Genomic DNA, 22,831 nt, shown 5'->3' with positions numbered 1-22,831 from the left:
TAGGTGAGCAAATCAGAAAAGTGCAGAATAAAGAAAGCAACATGCATTTAAGAGCCGGGGGTGATTTCTTTGATGGCATCAGCTGCAGTTCAGTGTTAGAATGGGAATCATGATGCAACATGTAGAATCTTTACTGTGACTTTATGTAGAAAGGTTGCATTTTGCAGCTTTAAATTTTTATGCAGTTGCAGACATGTTCACCATATTCACTATGAGTTTGCAGAGGCCCCTAAAGACGATCCATTCAGAGCAATCAGCTCACCTCAGCTGACTCAATGGTTCGAGGAGAATGACTCAAGTGTGCTGTCGGAGCTGTGATTTCTCACTCTGCCGCACACAGTGAGCTCTCTGCCTGCAGCATCAACTCTTTCAGGAGGTCCACACAGACCACCGAGGTGCCTGGCTGCCAGTCATCAGGGCTGGAAAAAAAAAAGTCTCCAGCTCTTTAGATCCAATCAGCGGCACTTCAGCAGCTCGTTCAGCTCTGACACTTGATACAGAGCCTCTCCAAAAGCTACAGGCACACTGCAGAAGAGCTGCAGAAGCTCTGATATGGAGGCTGTTCTGAGGGAATGAAGGTGATCTGTCTTTTCTCACTACCTGACGCATTTCAGGAATCTCCTTTCACAGAAGTGTGCACTAATTCCAGAGGAATTTGCCTCAAAGCTAGCTTTGGATCACCTTTATAATGTGTAGAAATGAAGCAAATAGTGTATTTGGGCTTTTTGTCTTTTTGGGGCAGTGATGTGAAGAATCTCTATAACGATGTTTGGAACTTTTAAACGTCTGGAGGACATTTTTTCCCCAGTTAGCCCTCGCCTCTCTCTGAACTTCTAATTGAAGCTGCTGCTCGCTGATTGCCCACCAGAAGTTCAGATTAGCTGCAGGTCAAAGTTCCTCTGTGTCAGATGTCGACAAAGTTTCCAGTTTCATTCATCCTTTACCTTTACCTCTTTTAGTTCCTGCAAAATCTCTCTCCTCACATGCTCACAGTTATATAAAGGAGAGTTTAAGTGCAGGTGACAGTGTGCAGGAGTTCTTTATACATCTGGAAAGTCAATTTTAAACACATGGTATACAGCAAAAAAGACATGCAGTAGACATGAGACAATTGGTTAAACATACAAGGTAGTGCAAATGCTACTGAGGCTGCAGTCTGGTTTTCTGCAGATCTGCTGCTGAACCAGAGGATTATGGGACAATGCTGCTGGTAAAAACACACAGACAGACCAGAATACATGGAATGAAGGAACAAACTGAAGAGAAATTTTTCATTCTACCAATTTATTGAAGCATTTAGCAGCTATGGAGATTTATTAACCTGACACACCAGATACTCTTCATATCCATTGTGTGGACAGTGGCAGACATTGCTGTCAGCTCAAAGTACAACTAAACCTCGCCCATAGCTACTGCCTTGTTCTCCCAAAAGGAGAATCAGAACAAACATTGAGGATTCGACGCTTTCAAGATGGATTTGCCTGATGACAGTCAGGCAAATCCATCTGTTTTGCAAGGTTTGAGATTTATGATGGTTTCTATAATGAGTTAATATATCTGTATATAAGCCCACCAATAAGGGGGATAAAAGGAAACTACCTGGGCCCAGCAAAATTAGGGGTTCATGCAGGTCAGCAAAAACACGGTCCATTGAAAAGTTTAGCTGTGATGACCGTTTTTTTATAACCACTCATCATTTTTTTAAAATTCATATTGTAGTGTATAGCCTTCTAAAAAATGTAAACTCCTAAAAAGGGGTTCAAATGGGCAACAGAGCAACACTATAGCTGAAAAGTAGCAAAAAATGAGTTAAGAGTGGCAGTAATGTGTGGAAAAGTATAAGATAAAAAGTTTCTAAAATGAGTTAAAAGTTAAATGTGTTTAAATTGAAAAAAGGGGTGAAAATGGTGATAAAAAGGGGTTAATATAGTGGCACCAGAAGCAACAAATGAAGCTCAGCATTAGTTCATGCAGGACAAGGTAGTCATATGGCTGTATGATCAGCTGACGGCTAGCTGATCCAACTATTACCTCCCAGCTCCGAAGGCCAATCACAGCTCTGTCTCTCAACACAGCAGTCCATTTAAATATGACATACTTCTCTAATCCCTGCTCACATTAATGTGATGCTCCACCACGCTGCTGCTGGCAAAGCTTCACCTCCTCCACCCCAGCCTCCTCCTTTATAGCATGAAGCTTGTTGTGTATTGAGATCCATGCTGCTGTGGATTAATTGCTTACGAACTTATTTGATTGTATTAAGTCCACATTGTCATTAATGTAATTATCCATATGGTGATTTCTAGTTATGTGCCCCCTGGAAAGTCAAAGCATGCTGCTTGATTAACCCAGGGAGCATCTTTTAAGCAGAGCCTTCACTGCCAAGTAAAACTGTATGTCCAAGATAACGATAGTGTTGCTGACTGAATATGGGGAAAGTGGTGAAAATTGGGTTGAAAATGTCAGAAATGTGTGTAACAAACAGTGAAATGTGTTTTAAATTGGCAAAAAAAAGGCAGAAAAAAAGGGGTGGAAGGGGTAAAAAGGTGGCAAAATGGCTTAAAAGTGGCAGAAATGGGCAGCAAAGGTGGTAAACTTGGGTTCGGATTTGGCTAAAGTTTGTTAAAAGTGGCAGAAATAGTCAAAAATGGCAAACTTGGTTTTAAAGTGGCACAAATGGGTGTAACACATTGTGAAATACATTTAAAGTTGGCAAAAAAAAGCTTAAAAGTGGCAGAAATGGGCAGAAAGCTGGTGAAATGGGATTTTGAATTTGACAAAAATGAGTAAAAAGTGGTAGAAATTGTCAGGAAATGGGTTCACATGTGGCAAAAAGGTGGTATGAAGTAACCAAGAATGGGCAAAAATTGATGCAACATTGATGAAACAAGGTGGCAAAAATGGGCAGAGTAAGGGGTGAAAATGTCCCACAATTAAAAAGTTTCAGTTCCGAAACTATTAGAAGTTTGACACACTTTTCAGCTCCAAAATACAAAAACTGTTAGCCAGGATGTGCTACTGATCCAACACACATTGATACTATAAATAAATCACAACTGGGGAGGGTCCATTCTCTGGGTTTGTCAGGGGGCCAAGCCAAGTCTGTGGGCAGGCCTGCTGGTATATCTACAGTAGTGACATAACTTACTCCCTACATCAACACCAAAACTGAAGTATACAAAAGAACGGACAGTTTTATGCATTGTTAATGTGTAATGTCAATAATCCTGCTGTTTGTGAAGTGGAGAGCAATAAATTATTTCCTAGTTCGGTGGTTTCCAATCATTTTTCTTTGCCCCCCTTACTCCTGGTTGGTCCTGTCACTTTCTAACCGGGCCCAAACTGGGAGCTTTGCAAGATGGATTCACCAGCGAGAGACACGGAAACGGGCAAATCCATCTGTTTTGCAAGGTGAGAGACCCCCCAAAATGTACAGAGAAAAAATTTCCACATATCTTTGCCAAAACTCAACATCCGTTGAAGTGTTTCACTGATAAAACCAGAAGAAAATGGCTCTACACATGTTTTTCTTACCAAAAGACAATTGTATGAACTTCATTAAGTGTTTTATCATGATTTTACTTCATATATGACAATCTAATTATGAAAACCTCAGGGCAGAGTGAGCCTCACACCCCCCTGTGGTCTTTGGCGTCCCTTTTAGGAGTCCCGGACCCCAGGTTGGGACCCACTGTTCTAGTTCATATTAAATAGAGGGATATTTCTGTAGTTTTGAAGTAAGGTTGTATAAGGTACTTGGCAGTAATAGTGGCATTAGTCTCCAGAGATTTAAGTGTGCATTGCCCCTTTAAGCAGATTGTGCTGGGGGCATTGGCAAGGAAGCTAGGCTATACAGCGTAACACACGGGTACGGTTTTTCTGCCTAATTCTCAGATAGGACTCTGCAGAGGTAACTCTAGCTTGTCCTCGCCTTCATTTTTTTCATTAGCTAAACCTTTTTGGCACATCTATCTAAATCCTCTTCTGTCATCTTTGACATTCTGTCAAACTCTGAAGCAGTGATTTAAATAGATGGATCACTTATCAAGGACTCTTTGATGGGACATCTCTTTGTCTAATGTGAAGAAAAATGCAAAGGTCATCGCTCCTCGTATTCAGGGTAAAAGAAGAGTTAAGAAGGCCAGGGTGCTAATTCACTATTCACAACAGGGAACATGATATATATTAATGGCATGAATCTGCAGACTTTGCATTCTGATCCTCTTCTTATAACCTTGGCACAGCCACAACAAAACGTCTCAAGGTAGCAGTGGACATGAGTTATGAATAAAAGAATGAATCAAAGCTCTTAGGCTGAGTTGTGCAGTTTTAAAGCACTCTGAAAGTGATTCACTAAGTCTCAGATTTGTTTGACATTGGTAATGCGTTACAGTAATCCCTCTGAGGCTTGTGGTCTCTCGTACCTGAAGGACTGACAGGAGGGAGGGGGCACAGAAACACCGAAGTGTCTGCAGAACATAATTTCTTTGTCTTTCACGTCTACCAAAAAAATCCCAAGCTTGTTGGCAATTTATGTGCAGCTTATTTCATTTACTTTCAGGCCAATTTATCAGTAATATGCTAAACACGCTGGGGTTCCCTGCTCGAGTCAGGAGCTGCACACGCCGTCCCTATCTGCCAATTATTTTACTCGCACCATGCGAGGTTCAAAGGCGAAGGGAAAGTGTGCAAAATGAGTCTTGTTCTTTGATCAGTGGTGCCAACTCTCTAATCAGATCGAATGGTGAATGCTGACAGCTTCTGAACACGAGCATCAATACCAAAAAAAGTTAGAAAGGCCTCAGAAGCATCACTAATCCTCTTTCATCTCAAATTTGTCTGCTGCACCGTCTGACCTTTCCCCCAAATGAGACATTGACATGCACGTTATTGTTAGAAGTCGCTTTAACACTGCAGCAGGAGTGCCAGCTGCATACAAATGTCCTCTTTTGAGCCGGAGTTTCCCCTCATTTTGGATCTGACAGCACAGACCGAAGGAGGGATTGCTTTCTTTGTAAGCTTTCAAACACTTACTGATCATTAGTCGCCCATCAGCTTCAGTTTGTGAAGCTGCTGGCATCTGCTTCCTGATTCTTAAGGACAATTAAGCTCAGCATCCAGCTGTCTGGTGTTAAAGGTGTTGTTCGGAAAGATTTATTAGGCTTTAAACTCTTACTCAGCACTGTTACCTGGAAACTCCACAGTGCAACCACAGTCTTCTTTAAAAAGCTGAAGGACAAGACAGTCCTCTTTAATCACGTTAACCCATGAAAACCCACGTCAACCACTGGTTACTTCTAAGCCCTGTGTTAGGGATTCTGACGAGGAATGGTCCTAATTCGTCTACTGATTGGAGAAGAATTTTAATGCAGACTAGCTGAACTGAAGTCGGTTTTACTGGTACAAATTCAGCAACTTCCAGGCGTAAAGAAAACCAGTTTTAGTTTGACAGTGCTCTTTTCAGAGACGTAATTGAAGTGAAAGAAGACCACACCATGGCTGCATCTCACTGTCCTTTAGATATGGCATCTTTTCCTTGAGTCGTAGTCCCTCTCACCAGAGACTCATGAAGAGACTGAAGGAATCGAGGCAGAGGACCAAGGACCGAAAACCGAGGATCGGAGACCAATGTTTTTTAACTAATGAGACGTCTTTCCCCCTGCAGCATCACACTAGGTGACATCAGTTTGCTTGGGTGTTTGCTCATCCAGTCTACATGTGCTTTGTGGACTTGGAAAAGGCTTATGAAGTGTTTCTGGTTTCTGGTTTCCTCGGCTGTAGATTAGTTGAAATGGAACAGAAAAAAGTAATGCATTACAAAACAGTCATAGAAATTGCGGTGGGTATGCCAGTGTCACATGTTTGACGGGCTGCCGCTCTAGTCATCTGTACTATCTTGAACTCCAGAAAATTTTGGAAAAAGTATCATCCCCAAAGCTAGGCTGCAGGGACTAAGTGATTTAAGTCATGTTCTTGTGCTGTATAATGGTCTAATGTATTGAAAACTTACAGTTTCAGTGAATATCAGTTTTGCTGCAGTTTTCAGAAGTAAACATTGGTAATTTTAAGGAGATTGTGAATAAAATGCCCAGTGCTGCAGCTCCACGTAGTGTTCAATGGCAGCTACCACTGTCCTAAGCTCTATTGCCCCTCAGGCCTCTAATCCAGTCATGTGACTGAAAGCTACGAGTTAATACCTCTCAACACTGATCACCAAATCTGATCACCTGTGTTTAATACTATTGTGTTTACAGCTGAGAGGAGGACTGTGTGTGCGATGTATTCACATAAGCTGACTGAATTGCCAGCCAACAAGTAGCTGAATCAGTGCGGTGAATAATATTAAACTTGATGACAGCATATTTGACTGATGGCTGGAAAAACTCTACCTGTCTGTCGTCCTCCTCTCCTCAAAGCAGCTGTGATAAGAAACCCGAAGTTAATATTCACTCCTGTGAGGTAGAAGTATTGATTCAAAAATTCAAATCAAGTCAGAAGCTTTCTGGTGTCTTGCTCTGAAGGATCTGACAAACAGGAAACTCTCTGAAAACAGCAAAACATTCCACTTAGAAAATCAACAGAAAATTCCAAACAGCAACTTTTGTGTCAGTTGTAATCTCCCATACTAGTCAGTGTTGATATGTGTAATGTCAACTGATCAACCAGCATCTGCTACATCTTTGGACTGCTAACTCTGCCCTCCCCCAGCAGAGCAGAACAGCACAATACCTTTAGGATTTATACCCATAGTGCATAAACTAAGACATATATTCACCTGCACTGTGCAGGATTTACATTATCCTGCAGGAACATTTACAGCCCAGCGTACAATCACCAGAAATAAATTCAACTCTATCTCTGCAACACTGGATTTACAGCACAGTTACATTAAACCTAACAGGGCAATATAAAAGTCTCTGCTGGTCTCCTTAACACTGTCACAACATGAATCTGCTGCTGGGAGGTCCTCAGTGGCTGCCCTGTTTTAACCCTGAACACCACTGGAATCATGGTGCTGCTGTGCTGGTTGACTTTATTTCCTTTCCCTTCCAGCTGTACCTATCCTCTTGGCTTAATGATTGTGAACTTGAAACCTTGTGTAATCACTGCTGCAGCTAGTCATCAACAAGAAGGTTATGTAGGGTAGGGAGAAGTAAGGCACAAGATACAGAAGTTATCTTAAAGATATGGTGGGTTTTTATTTCATTAATCCACAGGTGTCAAACTCAAGGCCTGGGGGCCAAATCTGGCCCGTGGAACAGTTAAATCCGGCCTTAGAATTAGGACTCAAACTTAGAAGTTTGACTTTTTATTTCATACTTTGAGCATTTAAACTTATAATTTTGAATTCTCATATAATATTTTGAGCTTTAAGATTGATAAAACTTAACTCTTTAAACTTATCTTTTTAACTTTTTAATTGTCAAAATCGTTTATCATCCATGCTGTTTTTTTTTTTTTTTCATATTTTATGAAACATTTTGCAGTGAAACAAAGTTGACAGTTTATGGTTAAAACGGTGACCCTGTTAGGCCCTCAGGTTAGTCCTGAATCCAGAATCCGACCCCTGCTGTGATTGAGTTTGACACCCCTGATTTAACCCGAGCAAAATGAAACACAAGGGTCATCAGATTGAGCCTTGCTATGCGACTTTAAGAGCAGATTTTCAGACCAAAACAAACACTCTCCTTGGACACAGCTTCTTCTTGATTGTTTTCTGTTTATTAGGTGTAAAGACAAGCTTAAATCTACCTAAATCTAGATCTAAATCTTTAACTGAGACTCGAGTGCATCAGTCAATGAAGCTGTGGATTGGTAGAAATGAAACATGAATTGTCTGATGCACCAATGGGAAAACACCATCGTTGCTAAGGATGAAGAAATCATGACAAAGCTAGTCCACGTTCAAGGCCATGTTGGTTGTGTTCTATGACATTAAGGGGATCATTTTGGAGGACTGGGTTCCAGAAGGGTCAACAGTAAATCAACACTGAGAGAAAAAGTCTGTAGAAAGAGAGGACAACTGTGGTAAAATTTTTCCATTCTTCATCAAGACAATGCTCCAGCTCACACTGCAGTCTCAGTAAATCTGGACCAAAAACAAATCACAGTAATGATTGCCCTCCTTATTCACCTCATCTAGCACTGTGTGACTTTTTCTATTTACCTAAGATCAAATCTGAGCTCAGAGGTTTAGTCTGTGTCAGAAATAAAGGAAAGAACCACAGAGGTTTTGAGACAACTTTCTGAAGAAGACTGACGGCAGACTGTGTAGGCTGTAAAAATACACTTTCAATGCAGGAACTCACATGGATTTCATCATGATAGATGTGCAGTATTAGAGTCACAAGTGAATTTAATCTTGCTTGTTCCCTGTCTACAGAAGAGGCAGAAACAAAAGTAGGTATGGGACACAAGGTCAATGATGGCATCTCACAAAGCGATGCTACTCATGGACTTTTGGGAAGCTGTAATCAGACGCAATGGTATTAACTAATTTTGCCAAATGTTGTTGGATCTGGATGGACTTTGCCCTTAATTTATCCCCAGAATTTTCCGCCCAACATTGCTGGAGGCGAGCTGGTCCATCTGGAACTTTCCAGAATAGCCAAATTGCCAGTTGAAGTCCTTCTTTTTAATTTTATGGGGCCTGTTGTTTCACACTCCGCCCCTTCTCCATTTACTGCAAAAATAAAATTTAAAAGAAATGGGAAATGTATTGCTTCTACAATAAATGTCAACCCTTTCAAGAACATATTATGCATGTGGTTTCAAAACCTCACAAAAGAAGCTTTCACCTACAAGAAAGGAAAAAAGTCTACATCCTGTGTCTTCTTTCTGCACAGCCTCTTAGATGGTTTCTCTGCTTGGCTGCAATCAAACACGCTGCCCTAGAGATAAAAATAAATCTTAAAGACACCTAAATGTTCAGATGATAGGGACGGTCAAACCACCAATGCTAAATCTCTGTAGGAATTATCTCACTGATGAATTTTTGGATCAATATGAGACAAATCACTTAATCATATTCTGCAGATTCAGCATTAAAAGTTAACGGTGTAGTTTCGTGTCTGATTGGATAGATCGGTGACCTACAGAGAAGTTACTGCAGATGAATCCGGCGTTCCCTTGATGAAGTGCTCAGCCTCATTAAAAGTTTTCCCTGCACCGATACCTGAGCTTAATTTGGAAAAGTTGACTGGAGTGATTAGACGGACAGAGTGACTTTTTGGCTGATGGAGCTTCACTACCTTTAATAAGACCGATTGGTTTTTACATGGATCATCTGGGTTTTGAAAATTGCATCTGTAGTAGAAAAAACATTAATTTCATTGTGCAGGGCTGAATTGATGTTTTGTTGTTCCTTTTTTAACTGTTTCCATAGCGACAGCATGCCAAAGCGGATGGCCCTGATCTGCTTCCTGTCTCTGGTCATGCTGATGAGCATCCTGGGAAACCTGCTGGTCATGGTGGCCGTCTGCAAGGACAGACAACTCAGGTAGGACACAGCTCTTTTATCCTTTCCCTTACATGTGTATGCATTACTTCTTTTGATCTATTCACTTCATAGACATTAGAGGTATCAATCATCCACTGATGTTTTTATTTTTAATTTTATTATATACATTTATTTCATTCAAACAATGAAATAAAAACATCAAATCTCCTATCTTGAATTTAAAGGACTACACAAAAAACAATCTCATATAATCCCGCCTTTACAAGACAATATTCAACAGAGCACACTTAGAACTTAAGATACAATTCTTGTTGTAATCTTTAAAAGTATGTACTCTCTTACAGTCTTATCTTACATTGCTTTTTCTATGAACTGGCACCAGTTAAAGCTGGTTTATTTTGTAGTAGTTTGGAACTAAATATATCTTATACACTGGTAATAATTAGGCTTTATTCAATAAGTGAAATAATAACCTGTTTTTTTTTTTTTTGTATATTTTGTTTGAGAAAAAGCTTTAAAAAATCTTATCTATGGCAGAAATAAGGATGCAGGACATTGGAATTTTGCTGATATTGGATATGCCAGGATTTACAGAATCACTTCACCCAAGTCTGATATGTGTACCACTAACAAATACAATTCAGACCTACAACTTGAGTCTATAAAACACACTTTAAAGCAGAGGTGTCCAAGCTTTTTCCCCTGAGGGCCACATACAGAAGTGCATGAAGATGGTGGGGCCACTCCCATTTACCTCACCTTCAGGATGATACTGTTAGTAAAACCAATCAAATGTTAGTTAAGATATGCTTACTGATTGAGTCTGTTGAAATTAATAGGTAATAGCTGACAAGGCAGATAGCCAATCATTTTAAGGATATTGAGGGAGGCCCTGGTCAGCCCTGGCTACTACTGGCTCAGCCTCTGGAATGCTATTGGTACTGCTGTTTGCCACTGTAATCAATAAAGGTATTATAAATCAGAATGTTATTATTTTGGTTGCCAATATGTTTACCATTTACAACGTTGACTCACTTTAGTCACAAAAAGCACATCAGCAAATTTTATTGTCAGAATGTTTGTTTACAGAAGTAGCATGGTAGCACTACCTTATGCTAAATCTATGAATACAGAACAGTCCAGGATGAGAGTCATGTTCTAACTTTGGCCATATTTCATTTTATTCTTGTACGGGAGACCAATCAGACATGAACTGCAGGACACTGGGTTTCATGTGGGTGTGGCTAATATGTGGGCTCATGATGTCATGACCCCGCCCCTCTAGCACTACAATATGAAATCACAGAGCAGTTCATCTCAGTACAGTCTGTTGTTAGCTGATGTCACTGCCTTTATTGACAGTTAACAGTCAGTCAAATGCTGTTTTTCTGTTCATCTTGAGGTAAATTTACCAAATCTATCAGCCACAGTGGTCTATGGATCATTTAAAGCATCATGACAGAGATCTGAGCCAGATTTTGTCTTTTCTCTGCCACATAATCAGGCAGCTGCATTCTGATCATAAGGTAATATTCAGACTGTAACATTTTTTAAATCTGAGAGGATCCTATTTTTCCTGAGTGGGCGTGGCTTCATCTCATTCGACAGACACGCCCACACCATCCTGGAGCAGATTTTACCGCCTCATTTTTTTTTATGAATTTGAAGCTTAATTTCATAAACTTATAGATGTTTTATTTGACTGAAATTTGTTGTAGGGGTTCATAACACAGTGAGCTATCATACAACAAACCTAAATATGGATTCGTTTTCACTTTAAGGAATTTTGATAAATACAGAAAAAAACTTCAGGTGATGTAGGGCTAATGGTCCTGTCTACAAATAAACTTTTTCATACAGACAGCCGATACTTACAGCAGCTACAGTCCAACATTATGGTGTTCACATCAGCTGTAAATATCTGCAAATATTTTTGGTTTAGTTAGTTTATTGCTGTCTCCGGGGATGCCCTCAGACCTAAACAGGGAACTAGATATGCTGAGGTGGAAGAGTACGTAGCTGGTAGCTGAAACCTGCATTGCAATATAGGATTTTTTGTTGAATATTGTTTTCTTGGCCCATTAAGCTAAAATCTTCTAGATTACGCAGAGCAACTGGACCAATCTGCATAGCCTTGCTTCCCCAAGGAAGCCATGTGTAAAGGGGCAACACTCCCTGAAATCTCTGGGGGCTAATGCCTCTACTATTGCCAAGTACCCTATTCAACCCAGCTTCAAAAATACCAAAATATCCCTTTAATTGTAAATTAACAGTGAAGGACTTGATTGAAACTGGGTGGAAAGTACCTTAGCATGCAGTGCAGCTCTTTTTCGTATTTTCCACCTGATGCATGTTGTCGTTTTTACACCAAAAACTCTTAAATGAAATGCAAAAACAGTGCAGGGTGGGATTTTCTTTGCATGAGGAGTGGTCAGGCTTAGAGCTACATCTCCTGATTTGGAGGATGCAGAAAATGAGTGTGCCTTCGACCACCTAAAAGCTCATCTGGTGCAGTGTGTTCTGATATTTAGAGTTAATTAGTAACATGGGCATGGAGTTTTTCTCAAACACAATAAATGCACAATCTCCAGAGTCAAATAAAAGCGCTAAACATTCAGTGGAATGGTCAGAAAAGTAGTCCTTGCTCAAGCTGCAGTATATTTAAAGTGTGCATTATCAATAGCAGAGATACTGTCCCATTCTGTTACTTTCTTGCACAATTAAGTTATTTTTAGTGTCAGCAGAAGTCAAGAAACCTGTTGTGTTTTGGTATTGTTCTCTCTTTCTGGCCAGTATTTAAGGTAAGACTGGCCTAGGTTAATACCAGATGTTGTTATGCAACCCTAAAAACTTTACGCACATAAAACCCCTCCTGAATTAAAAATGAGGTTCAATCCAGGCTACGTTTGAGGCTAAGTAAAGCTGATGCTTCTTTCAGCATGTCTTTGTGTATTAAAGCATTAGCAGAGAGAATGAATGGGTGCATGCAAGTGTGTGTTAAAGTGAGACAAATATAGTAAGGATGTTTGCATGAGGGACAGACTGTAAAAGAAGTAGAGCGAGAAAACACAGTTAAGTGATACATCAAATGTTTCTAAAAGAGGACTTTTGGAAGTGGATTCCCCCAACACTGAGCATCCCTGCTGCAGGGAAAACTGCAGGAAAAGGCACAAAATAAATGGATCCATTTTAAAAGTTGCGGTGTGAAGTTGGATGAGAGACAGCGGCAGTTCAGCGACACGGGCAGAGCGGGCAGGTCATGGCGAGGACGCATTGTGCTGTGGGAGCTGCTGTCACCGCCATGATTCATTCATCTTCTGCTCCTCCTCTCCTCCCCACCTTTTATTGCTCGTTCTCCCATGTGTCATGTCTCTCTCTTGTCTTTCTTTCTTTTCCTGACGACTGGTGTCTCGCAGATTGTCGCATTCTTTCTCTTTCTCCATTTTGTGACACCTAAGTGCTCAGGGTGACCCCGAGATGTCTGTATGGGGGATGAGTTCTAGCAAGAAGAAAGTTTTCAAAGGCAGACATCTGTGTTAGTGTGAACAAAAGCAGCTGAAGTGAGGTTCCATCATTGTGTGTAATTGCCTACATGCAGTCAGTGTGTATGTGTGTGTTTAAGAACGCTGATGAGTGACAAAGTCACCGCTGAGATTCCTCGCCTCCCCATGGAGAGAACAATGACAAACCATATTTGTTTCTCCGTGCCTCATTGTCTCTCCGTCCACCGGGAAATACACACTCAATCACACACACCCCCACACCCCCACACACACACACACATCTGAGGGTGAGAAATCAGCCTATTAGATTTCAGCAAACATGCAAATATGAAAAGGACACATGCAGAGAATATGCACAAAAACTGTGAGGCGCAGACACTTCAGCAGAAAATCCTCCTTAGTGTGGGTGTCCCATGGGTGGCAGAATATGTGACTAAACAAAAGCAGAACATTTTACAAACCTGCAAAAATGGTCAGTGTAGGGGTGCGCTGAATGGATTTTTACCGATGTCTGATATGCTGATAAATGCATATTAATTTTGAATGATGCACATATTGATACCAATTACTAAAAGTAGTTCAGAACTGAAACTTCAGTCCAAAAACTCTATGGAGATAATGGATAGATGAACTCCACTGTAAATCACTAAGCATGTACAGACTACTGTTTGTGTATTCCATTACTTTTATCACTTTTTTGTCAAAACTATTGACAGTAGTAAATATCAGACAAAGCCTGAGTGATAGTTACTGAAGGTAACCTCTGAGTCAAATCCTCAGTTGCTGCCATATTGGAAACACTGTCTCTAACTATCTTCAGATAAGAGACAAAGAGGTGTAGCTGCTACAACAACACACAAGCCATGCCTCCAACAATGCATGAATCAGTTTCCTTATTTAAACCAGAACTGATGAGTTATTAAGAAAATAAAATCCTCTCTGTACAGTGTGTGCCCATAAAGGTATGAACTGTTCCTACCAAAATCATATCATGTTTTCTACTGGTCTTTTGGGCTAAACCTTGCACCATCAGTGTAACAGGACTAAAAGTTAAAGGAGCGAGTATCCTGGAAATACAGGTTGGAAATTTTAGCCTGTAAAAAAGACTAACCTGGAGGCATTCCTCACACACATCCTCACACTCTCAGAGGTTTCCACAGGGAGATGACACCAGCAGAGGAGGCCCAGAGGGTGCTAAACTCCTCATCAATAACTACCACACAAACATGGACACTGCTACCAATCACCCTTTGTTTCTTTCACTGTGTCATCTGGTCAGACTGTGGGGAGAAAAAACCCTTACACACACAGACATGCTGCCACACAGACTGTACAGTGTTTATTCTGGACGGTAGGCGGATATAGAAGCATGACTCTGGGTAAGTATGAGGCTGGGTTAGCTTTCTTTGGTCCAGTAATATTAGGAAAGATATGGATTCTTATTTTTCAACCAGTCCCACCAAAGACACAACGATGACTACAGAAGCTTCTCTGGCTAACTTGATTAAGATGATAAATACCAAGTAATTTCATATATTTGTATGTAAAAAAGTTCAAAGACAAAGTTGGGCTCTATTTGAGAAATAACCCTACTTCATCATTCATCCACTCAGATGTTTACAGAGTAGCCAGCTTTGCATGTTTACATCTGATGCTTGCTACTGGCCTGGCATGGCTGAGTCATTTTGCAGCTCTTTATGCACAGTGGTTGTTATCAGAACATTGCCATCTCTGAACATGGAGCTTTTTGTGAAAACTGCAGATGAACAATATTGTCAACATGATATTAGAAAGAGCATTTATTAGTGTCAAAAGTCTGTGCATTTTAAAGCAGAGCCAGCAGACTGACCTCGACTGATGGTTAAACTTAAAAGTGTGTTTTTATGACTAACGATGCTACTTTCTTAATTTGAATTAAAGCCAAACATTACTGAAGTAACAATAAAATTTAATTCTTGGCTTTTATATTTACAGTTTTCTCCAATCTTTATTGTTCATTGATGGTTGTCTTATTCATTGGTCTCATGGAGATAAAAAAAAAAAAAAAAACAGTAAAGGTGGAGTCATCAGGTCTGCTGGTGATTATGCACTTGTGCATTCAAAAAGATTAAATAAAACCATGTCCACTCAGCAAATCTGGACAATATTAAAGACCCTGTAAAGTGAAATCCAAAGTTTTTGTCTTAACACTCTAGATATGTTGGAATATGGTTACTGTAAACGTGTGAAAACACTGAGATCTACATGTGACTGAATTCTGAATTTAGACCGTTAGAACGTTTTTCACCTCTTCACCTCATGTGGGCGGGGTCTGTATGTAGGCTGGTGATGTCGAGCCTACAGTAGGGAATGACCCCACCCCTCTAACACTACAAAATAAAATCACAGAGCAGTTCATCTCAGTCCAGTCTGCTGTTAGCTGATGTCACTGGCTTTATTGAAAGTTAACAGTCAGTTAAATGCTGTTTTTTCTGTTCCTTGTGGGGTAAATTTGCCAAATCTATAAGCCACAATGGTCTATGGATCATTTAAAGCATCATAACAGAGATTTGAGCCAGAAAACTGACTTTGTCTCTTCTCTGGCACAGAGCCAGGCAGCTTCACTCCGAGGTCAAGGGGCAGGTTAATAGCCTGAGTGCTTTCCTCCATCCAAATTGAAACATTTTTTGAATTTGAGAGGACCATATTCCTCCTGAGTGGGCGTGGCTTCAGCTCACTCAACAGAAATGCCAAAGCCATCCTGGAGCAGATTTTAAAGTCTCATTTTTCATGATTTTGAAGTTTAATTTCATAAACTTAGAGATGTTTTATTTGACTAGAATTTGAACTGGGGGTTCATAACACAGGGACTTGTCATACAACAACACTAAATACATAGAGGGCAGGCTAACTGAACATAGCTGTAGGTGCACTTTTTGGACCGTGTATTGACATGCCAGGACCTTCAGAAAGGTCAGGATGCTGAGAGGGAAAGGAGACGAGAAGGAGGGAGGTAGCTTGCACATTTGACCACAACAGCTGGACTAAAAAAGTAACATTAGCCATAAAGCTTGCATCAACACGACTGATCCGATGCACACGGGCTCATATTATCAGTTCACATCTTTAATGTAACCATTCACTGGGCCTCTCAGGGACACAGCCATGTCTTTGTGAAAGCAGATGCACTATTATAAAGGACGTGTGCGACCTAATATCGCCAAAGAGCAGTGCAGACCCTTGAACTCTTGGATTAGACCATTGGAAAATAGCATTCATATAATCCTGTTTCCTACAACAGAAACATCACATATCTGATCTGAGTGGCACAGAAAAATACACTCTGGCTTTGGAGGAATTAAGGAAGTTTTGTGTTAGTATTGCTGTTACTATAAATGTCCCTTTAATCTGTGGATTAAAGTTGTTTTTGTAGAAAAATACTCTGCCTCTGGAAATATTTATCAAGGCACAGTTTAGTAGCTTGGTTCATTTTCTTCAAAGTGGAGTTGTTTTGTTGTTTCTCCCTCAGGGTCATTTAATTTTCAGGTTTTAGGTTTGACACTTCATAAGCTGGAGAGGACCAAAGCGACCAAACAAACCATGAAAGAAGAGAAATTAAACCAGAGTGCCACAGTAACCAGGGTCTGAAATGCATTTCATTTTTCTTTTCTGTTCAGTTTGTAATGGAAGTGTTCTAATTAAAAGTCCTTGTCTCACCTCCTCTGCTCTCCATATTCTACAGTTCACACCATGTGCTCCTGTAAATTACACCATCCTCTGTAACATAATCCCTCTTAATAAAGTTTATTTATTCTTTGCCTTAAAAGCCAAACACAATCCATCACTCCAACCAAACATGAAGCAGACGTCTGTGGACACTTTAATGGCTGTTTAACTGCCCTGAGTTACTACCACCTCTCCTCTGACTGTGTGTAGGCCAGCTCATCTACTTGTACTGGGTTATATACATGTGCCGCTGCCTTTAGATGTACATGACCACGTTTGTGTGTGAGCCAGCGTGATTTAAGCCTGCCCCACATGCAGACAGATGCTTGTTTCCAGCCTGTTTTTTGGGGCTGTTTGGGTTACTGACAGGCTGATGGAAAACCCTCACAGCCATCCGCTCTTACTGCAGCTATTTATAGACCGCAGACCGTGGAGAACAGGCCAGCTGACCGACTCTCTCTCTGATTAGCTGCCTGGCTGAGGGTCTGTGAATGCAAAGGATTACCAGCCTTATTCAGAGGAGAAATGGCAGAAACCCACTACTGACAGGTCACAGAAGTGAATAATTTATACCAAGAGATCTGTAATATTATCGCCGCTTCATCTTTATCAGCTGACAGAGGCTTTGAAATATGAGTGCGCATCAGACTGACATGAACATTTCTGTTGGGATGATGCTCATGCAGTGGGTCATGCAATCTGTCAACACACACTTCAGCCTTCAGGGGGTTGCATACATCTTAGAAATTCTGCAAGAATGCAACCCCAATTCGAAAAAAGTTGGTACACTATCTAATATAGCAATTAAAACAGAATGCAATGATTGCAATGACAAAAAAGACATGATCGACATAGGAGATGTCGAAACTGAGACATTTTACCATTTCATGAAAATTTCAATTTCATTTTGAATTTGATGACTGCAACACATCTCAAAAAGTAGGGACAGGGCCATGTTCACCATTGTATGAAATACTCCCTCATATTTGTATTAATCTGTCCACAGAACATTTTTCCATTTTGCATCAGTCAATCAGCTTCAGTTCAGAAAAGACGACGTTTCTGGATCATGTTCACATTTGGCTTCTTCTTTGTACGATACCACTATAACTTGCATTTGTGGATGCAAAGGCAAACTCTGTTGAAAGTGGGGCTGAACAATTTGGGAAAATAATCGAATTTTTTTTTTTTTTCCCCCAACATTGCAAACACGATTTAACTTGCCGTTAGCTGTAGATATTAGATTCCTCATCTTATACATTTTCCAACAAATATAAGTCATTACAAGCAATAAATCATTCTATATTATAAACTACAGAATGTAAGATTGAATGGAATAATCATTCTTATCAATATAGCAGTTGATATAAAATTTGCAATATGAGCCGAAATAATTGTTATTAGATATTGTTTTAATTCTTCTGCCCTGGTTTATTCCATCTTACATGATCCAGAAATGTCGTCTTCTCTGAACCGAAGCTAATGGACTGATGCATAATGGAAAACTGTTCTGTTGACAGATTCATCCAAATATGACAGAGGATTTTATACAATGGTACACATGGCCTTGTCCCTACTTTTTGAGATGTGTTGCAGTCATCAAATTCAAAACGAACTTGAAATTTTCATGAAATGGTAAAATGTCTCAGTTTCGACATCTGATATGTCAGTCATGTTCTTTTGTGATTTGCAAATCACTGCATTCTGTTTTTATTGCTATTTTACATAGTGTGCCAACTTTTTGGAATTGGGGTTGTGTTTTTGCAGAATTTCTAAGATGTATGTGTATATATATATATATAAATAATACAGACAGTGCTTAACAAATGCACTAGACCACCTCATGTATTATGCCATAGCTGCCCTAAATTAACAGCATTGGTAATTACCAAAATCATTTCTTATGTTTCTGCAATGGTTAATACACCAATATGTAGAAGCTCTTTAAACCCAAATGATATTTTTAATGCTAAAATAGAATTATTATTGTTATCCATGAATTTTCAAATTTACTGATTTACAAAAAAACTGAAAACATAGTAAAGCACATTAATATTTCCTGATAAATATGTCAAATTATAGTTATTTGCCATCATTCCTGAACAGAAAAATGAGTTTTAGTGGTTAAATGTTGTGCTTGATTTTTTTCTGACTTCTCAGAGAAGCCCAGTGAGCTGGCTCAAATTTGGGTGAATTTACTTTGAAATCCCTCATTCCTGTTCAAAATGGTAAAAAATATATATATAAAATGCTGAAATATTTCAGTTTCAGCATCTGATATGTTGTTAATGTTCTATTCTGACTAAAACGTGGGTTTATGAGATTTGCAAATCATTGCATTCTGTTTTTTATTTACATTTTACAGCGCCCCAACTTTTTCTAGAACTGGGGTCTGTGTTGACTTGAAGTTTGGGTTTAGATTTGGACATTTTTACTATTCTAAGACATTGGATTTTACATTTATGTGATGAAAGAGGGAAGTATTAAGTGCAGTGTTAAGATATTATCGGTATTAACTGATATCATCCCAGCAGACGAACATTGACCATCAGCACAACACAACAGATATCAGTAGCAGATATTTATCAGTGTTTACATCTAGCATACTTCATGGCACACTTCTCTGAAGAAGTTACCTGTTGAACATTGTTTTTTTTTTTATGGTCAGACACAGGAAAAAAGTGTTGGGACAGTGGGAATGTTACACAACAATGATGCAAAAAAAAAAAAAAGAAAGAAAAAAAACAACTCAGTACAACCCTTAATTTTTACATATGTGCACACCTCTAATTCAGTAGGGGGTGGACAAAAAACATATATTCCTTATGGGAAATAACCCTTAATGTGTTAATAAACCATGACAATAAACCAAGGTGATTCCATGGTTATGATATTAAATCTGAAGTACCAGGACTGATTGGATCAAACATTTACCTCCTCTGGTTCTGTCCCTCCCTGGATGAATGGCTGCCAGCGTGGTTTATAAGTCACCATGTGTAGGCAGCTCTGCTCTCTGTCGGGCTCAGACAGGATTCCTGTATATGTGAGAGTGTGTAAGAGAGACAAAGACTGTGAGTGTTTATGCGTTTATGTGGGTGGTAGTCTGTGTCTGACAGCTTCAAAATACTCAGTCAGGTAAATCACATCTGACCTTGTTTTCAGTTGTTGGTATACCTCACGCTGGAAAAACAACAACATGAGCTCCAAATGTCAGCCTGCATTATATTTCTTTATTTTGAAAGGTTTTATTTGTGTACACCTTTTTTTCTAGAATACACAACAGAACTAAAGGAGCTACTCTTAACAAAAACGTGAAGAAATACAACAGCAGCAAAACAAACAGAACAAACTAAAAGATTAGTCACTGTGGCGATGTGTGAGTGATGGAGGCACTTTGTCCTTCACTCAGCACTGAGTAATCCATCAGACACTTATTCTGTCACTTTGATTCATTATTGGTCTTTGACTCTGCTTTAGTTTCAGTTTACAGCAGCGCTTAAATGTGGCAGATGAAGAATGGCACAATCAAAGAGATTCTCAGTTCTATTTTACCGCATTTTTATCAGTTTAACTATTCTCTGAATAATATACACAATTACTTCACTTATTTATGGCCAGGTATTTATTTAAATATGCTGTGTCTGATCTCAGATGTTAAATGTAAAATCATGAATGTCGATTTTGCACGCATGGGAGTTTTAAAGGGATACACACAGGCCTGCCCACAGAAGTGGCTGGGCCTCTGAAGAAAACAGTGAATGGGCCCTCCACAGTTGTATGGATGATGATGTCAGTGCATGTGTGTTGGACCAGTGGCATCGGTGCTGGCGTCCTGGCTAAAAGTTACCCCAGTTTTTGAGCTGAAAAGTGCATCAAGTTATTATTGGACAATGATGTTTGAATTATTTATTCATAATAAGAGAGAATCCGGTTGATGGGCACTGCTATGTTGTAGGCATGGATGAGCTCCAGCCTGTCATTGTTGAGTCTGCAGATACGTGATTGGTCAGTACAGCCTGGACCACAAATGTACTGCAGAGAGAAACCAGATCATTTTACACGTTAAGAATCGTGACTCCTGTGTGCTTCAATAGAACAGAAATGATTAGTGTTAAAACGTTTGTTTTTGTATTCACCAGTTCCTCACAGGAACAGGAACAGTACGACCCTCACAGGAGAGATTTTCATGGATAAAGAAAATCACATTTAATCACAGAGTGAGGGATCAGGACTCTGCAGGTTGTTAGTACCAGCAATCAGTGTGGATTCAGTTTTTGAGTCTCTGCAGCGTTTTGTCTGTTTGATGAGAAAATCTACTGTAAGCTCTTCGTCTCTCCAAGGGTTTATCTCATTTTAAGTTTGTGAGAGAAAAGTTTTCTTCTCTTTCACATCGTCCTCCACACAAACCATTCATTTAGAAGATGGATGCTTCCTCCATCCTCTATTTTCTCCCCCATATTTTTTCTGTTCTCTGGAAATCTATTGTTTTTGGGGGTGGAAGTGTAGGAACTATTGTTTTATTTCAATTCTAGCCATTTTTCTTTGCTGGAATCAAAAGTCAAACTACGAAACATCAATGATCTCAGTCTGCCAGTGTCAGTCCTTTATAAACAAGAGAATTTAGCGCTAGTTTTTTGGAGGGTCGGCATCATTCTTCTTCATTTGACCCTTGTTTAATAGTTTGATAACCTCTCATGTGAACATCACAGAACCACCACATTATTCATTTTACCGAAAAATCTTGAATCACAACTTACAGTACTTTTTAAAATCTTTTTTTTTAATGTAGGATTGAATAAGCAACAGAGAAGGATGGTCAGAATTCTTCTATTTTTTAATTTCTGATGTTTTATTTTAATTTCATGGTTCAAATTAAAGCTTAAGAGATGATGAAGTTTTTAGGTGCATCCATTAGCATTTAACACACAGTATATATGATCCACCACCAGGGGGCGCTCAATCAAAACAACAACAAAAGATGATGAGTAGAGACTCACTGTTCAGCTCCACCTGCCTCTATCGCTTAATTCTCAGTTTGAATAGAGGACTTGTTTAAGAAAACCAGCTTTTTATAAAGTGTTTTTACTGACGACTAAACTAATTTTTTTCATTCCATTAAGAAATGTTACATAATGAAGGAGAAAAGCTGTTAAAAGTTCTCTAGCTAAATTAGACTAACTAGACTAAACTACATGTGGCTTAACTAAACTAAGCTAGGCCAGACTAGACTTGACAAGATTGACTAAACAAAAATAAACTGAACTAACCTAAACTAAGCTAGGCTACGCTACACTAGACTGGACTTAACTAGACTAAACTGAACTAAACTAAACTAGACTAGACTAGACTAGACTAGACTAAACTAGACCAGATCAGACCAGACTAGACTAGACTAGACTAAACTAGACTTAACTAGACTTGACTTAACTAAATTTATCTATCTTTAGCAAGGCTAGACCAGATAAGACACTCAACCAAACTAAACTGGATGAAGAGACTTAACTAGACTATACCGATCTAAACTAAAAAAGGCTTGACTAGACTACACTAAAAAAGACTTAACTACACAAACTCGACTCAACTAAACAAGGCTAGTCTAATCTGGACTGGACTAAGCTGACTTAGACTAAACTAAACAAGACTTGACTTTACTAAACAAAACTAGGATAGGCTAGAGTAGAGTAGACTTGGTGAGACTAGACAAGACTTGACTAAACTGATCTAAACTGAACAAGACTAGACTAGACTAAACTAGACTCAGCTTAACTAAAAATCTAAACAAGACTAGACTAGACTTAACTAAACTGAACTAGACTTAACTAAACTTTTCTAAACTAGACTTGACTTAACTAAACTAACTAGGATAGGCTAGGCTAGACTAGACAAGACTTAACTAGACTCAACTGATCTAAACTGAACTAGGCTAGACTAAACTAGGCTGGACTAGACTGAACTAGATGAGACTAGACAAGACCTAACTAGACTAAAGTGATCTAAACTAAACAAGGCTAGACAAGACTGGACTTGACTAAACTAGACTCAACTTAACTAAACAACTAAACTAAACTAGGCTAGACTAAACTTGAATGGGCTTAACTAAACTAGACTTAACTAAACTTAACTAGATAAGACTTGACCTAACTAAACTGAACCACACTAGACT

The 22,831-nt window shown here is 39.4% G+C and overlaps 1 protein-coding gene across 2 annotated transcripts in view; it reads left to right on the top strand.

The window, feature by feature from the left end:
* htr4 (5-hydroxytryptamine receptor 4) overlaps positions 1-22,831 on the top strand; it is a 306,239-nt gene that overhangs the window by 152,509 nt on the left and 130,899 nt on the right. For both annotated transcript variants that reach the window (XM_041797980.1, XM_041797981.1), the window contains exon 3: positions 9,386-9,499. In XM_041797980.1, coding sequence (XP_041653914.1) covers positions 9,386-9,499 — 114 coding nt within the window. The remainder of the gene's footprint in view (positions 1-9,385; positions 9,500-22,831) is intronic.

Source organism: Cheilinus undulatus, linkage group 10 (genome assembly GCF_018320785.1).
Source record: "Cheilinus undulatus linkage group 10, ASM1832078v1, whole genome shotgun sequence".
NCBI lineage: Eukaryota > Metazoa > Chordata > Actinopteri > Labriformes > Labridae > Cheilinus > Cheilinus undulatus.
This window is presented reverse-complemented; position numbering and strand designations above follow the sequence as displayed.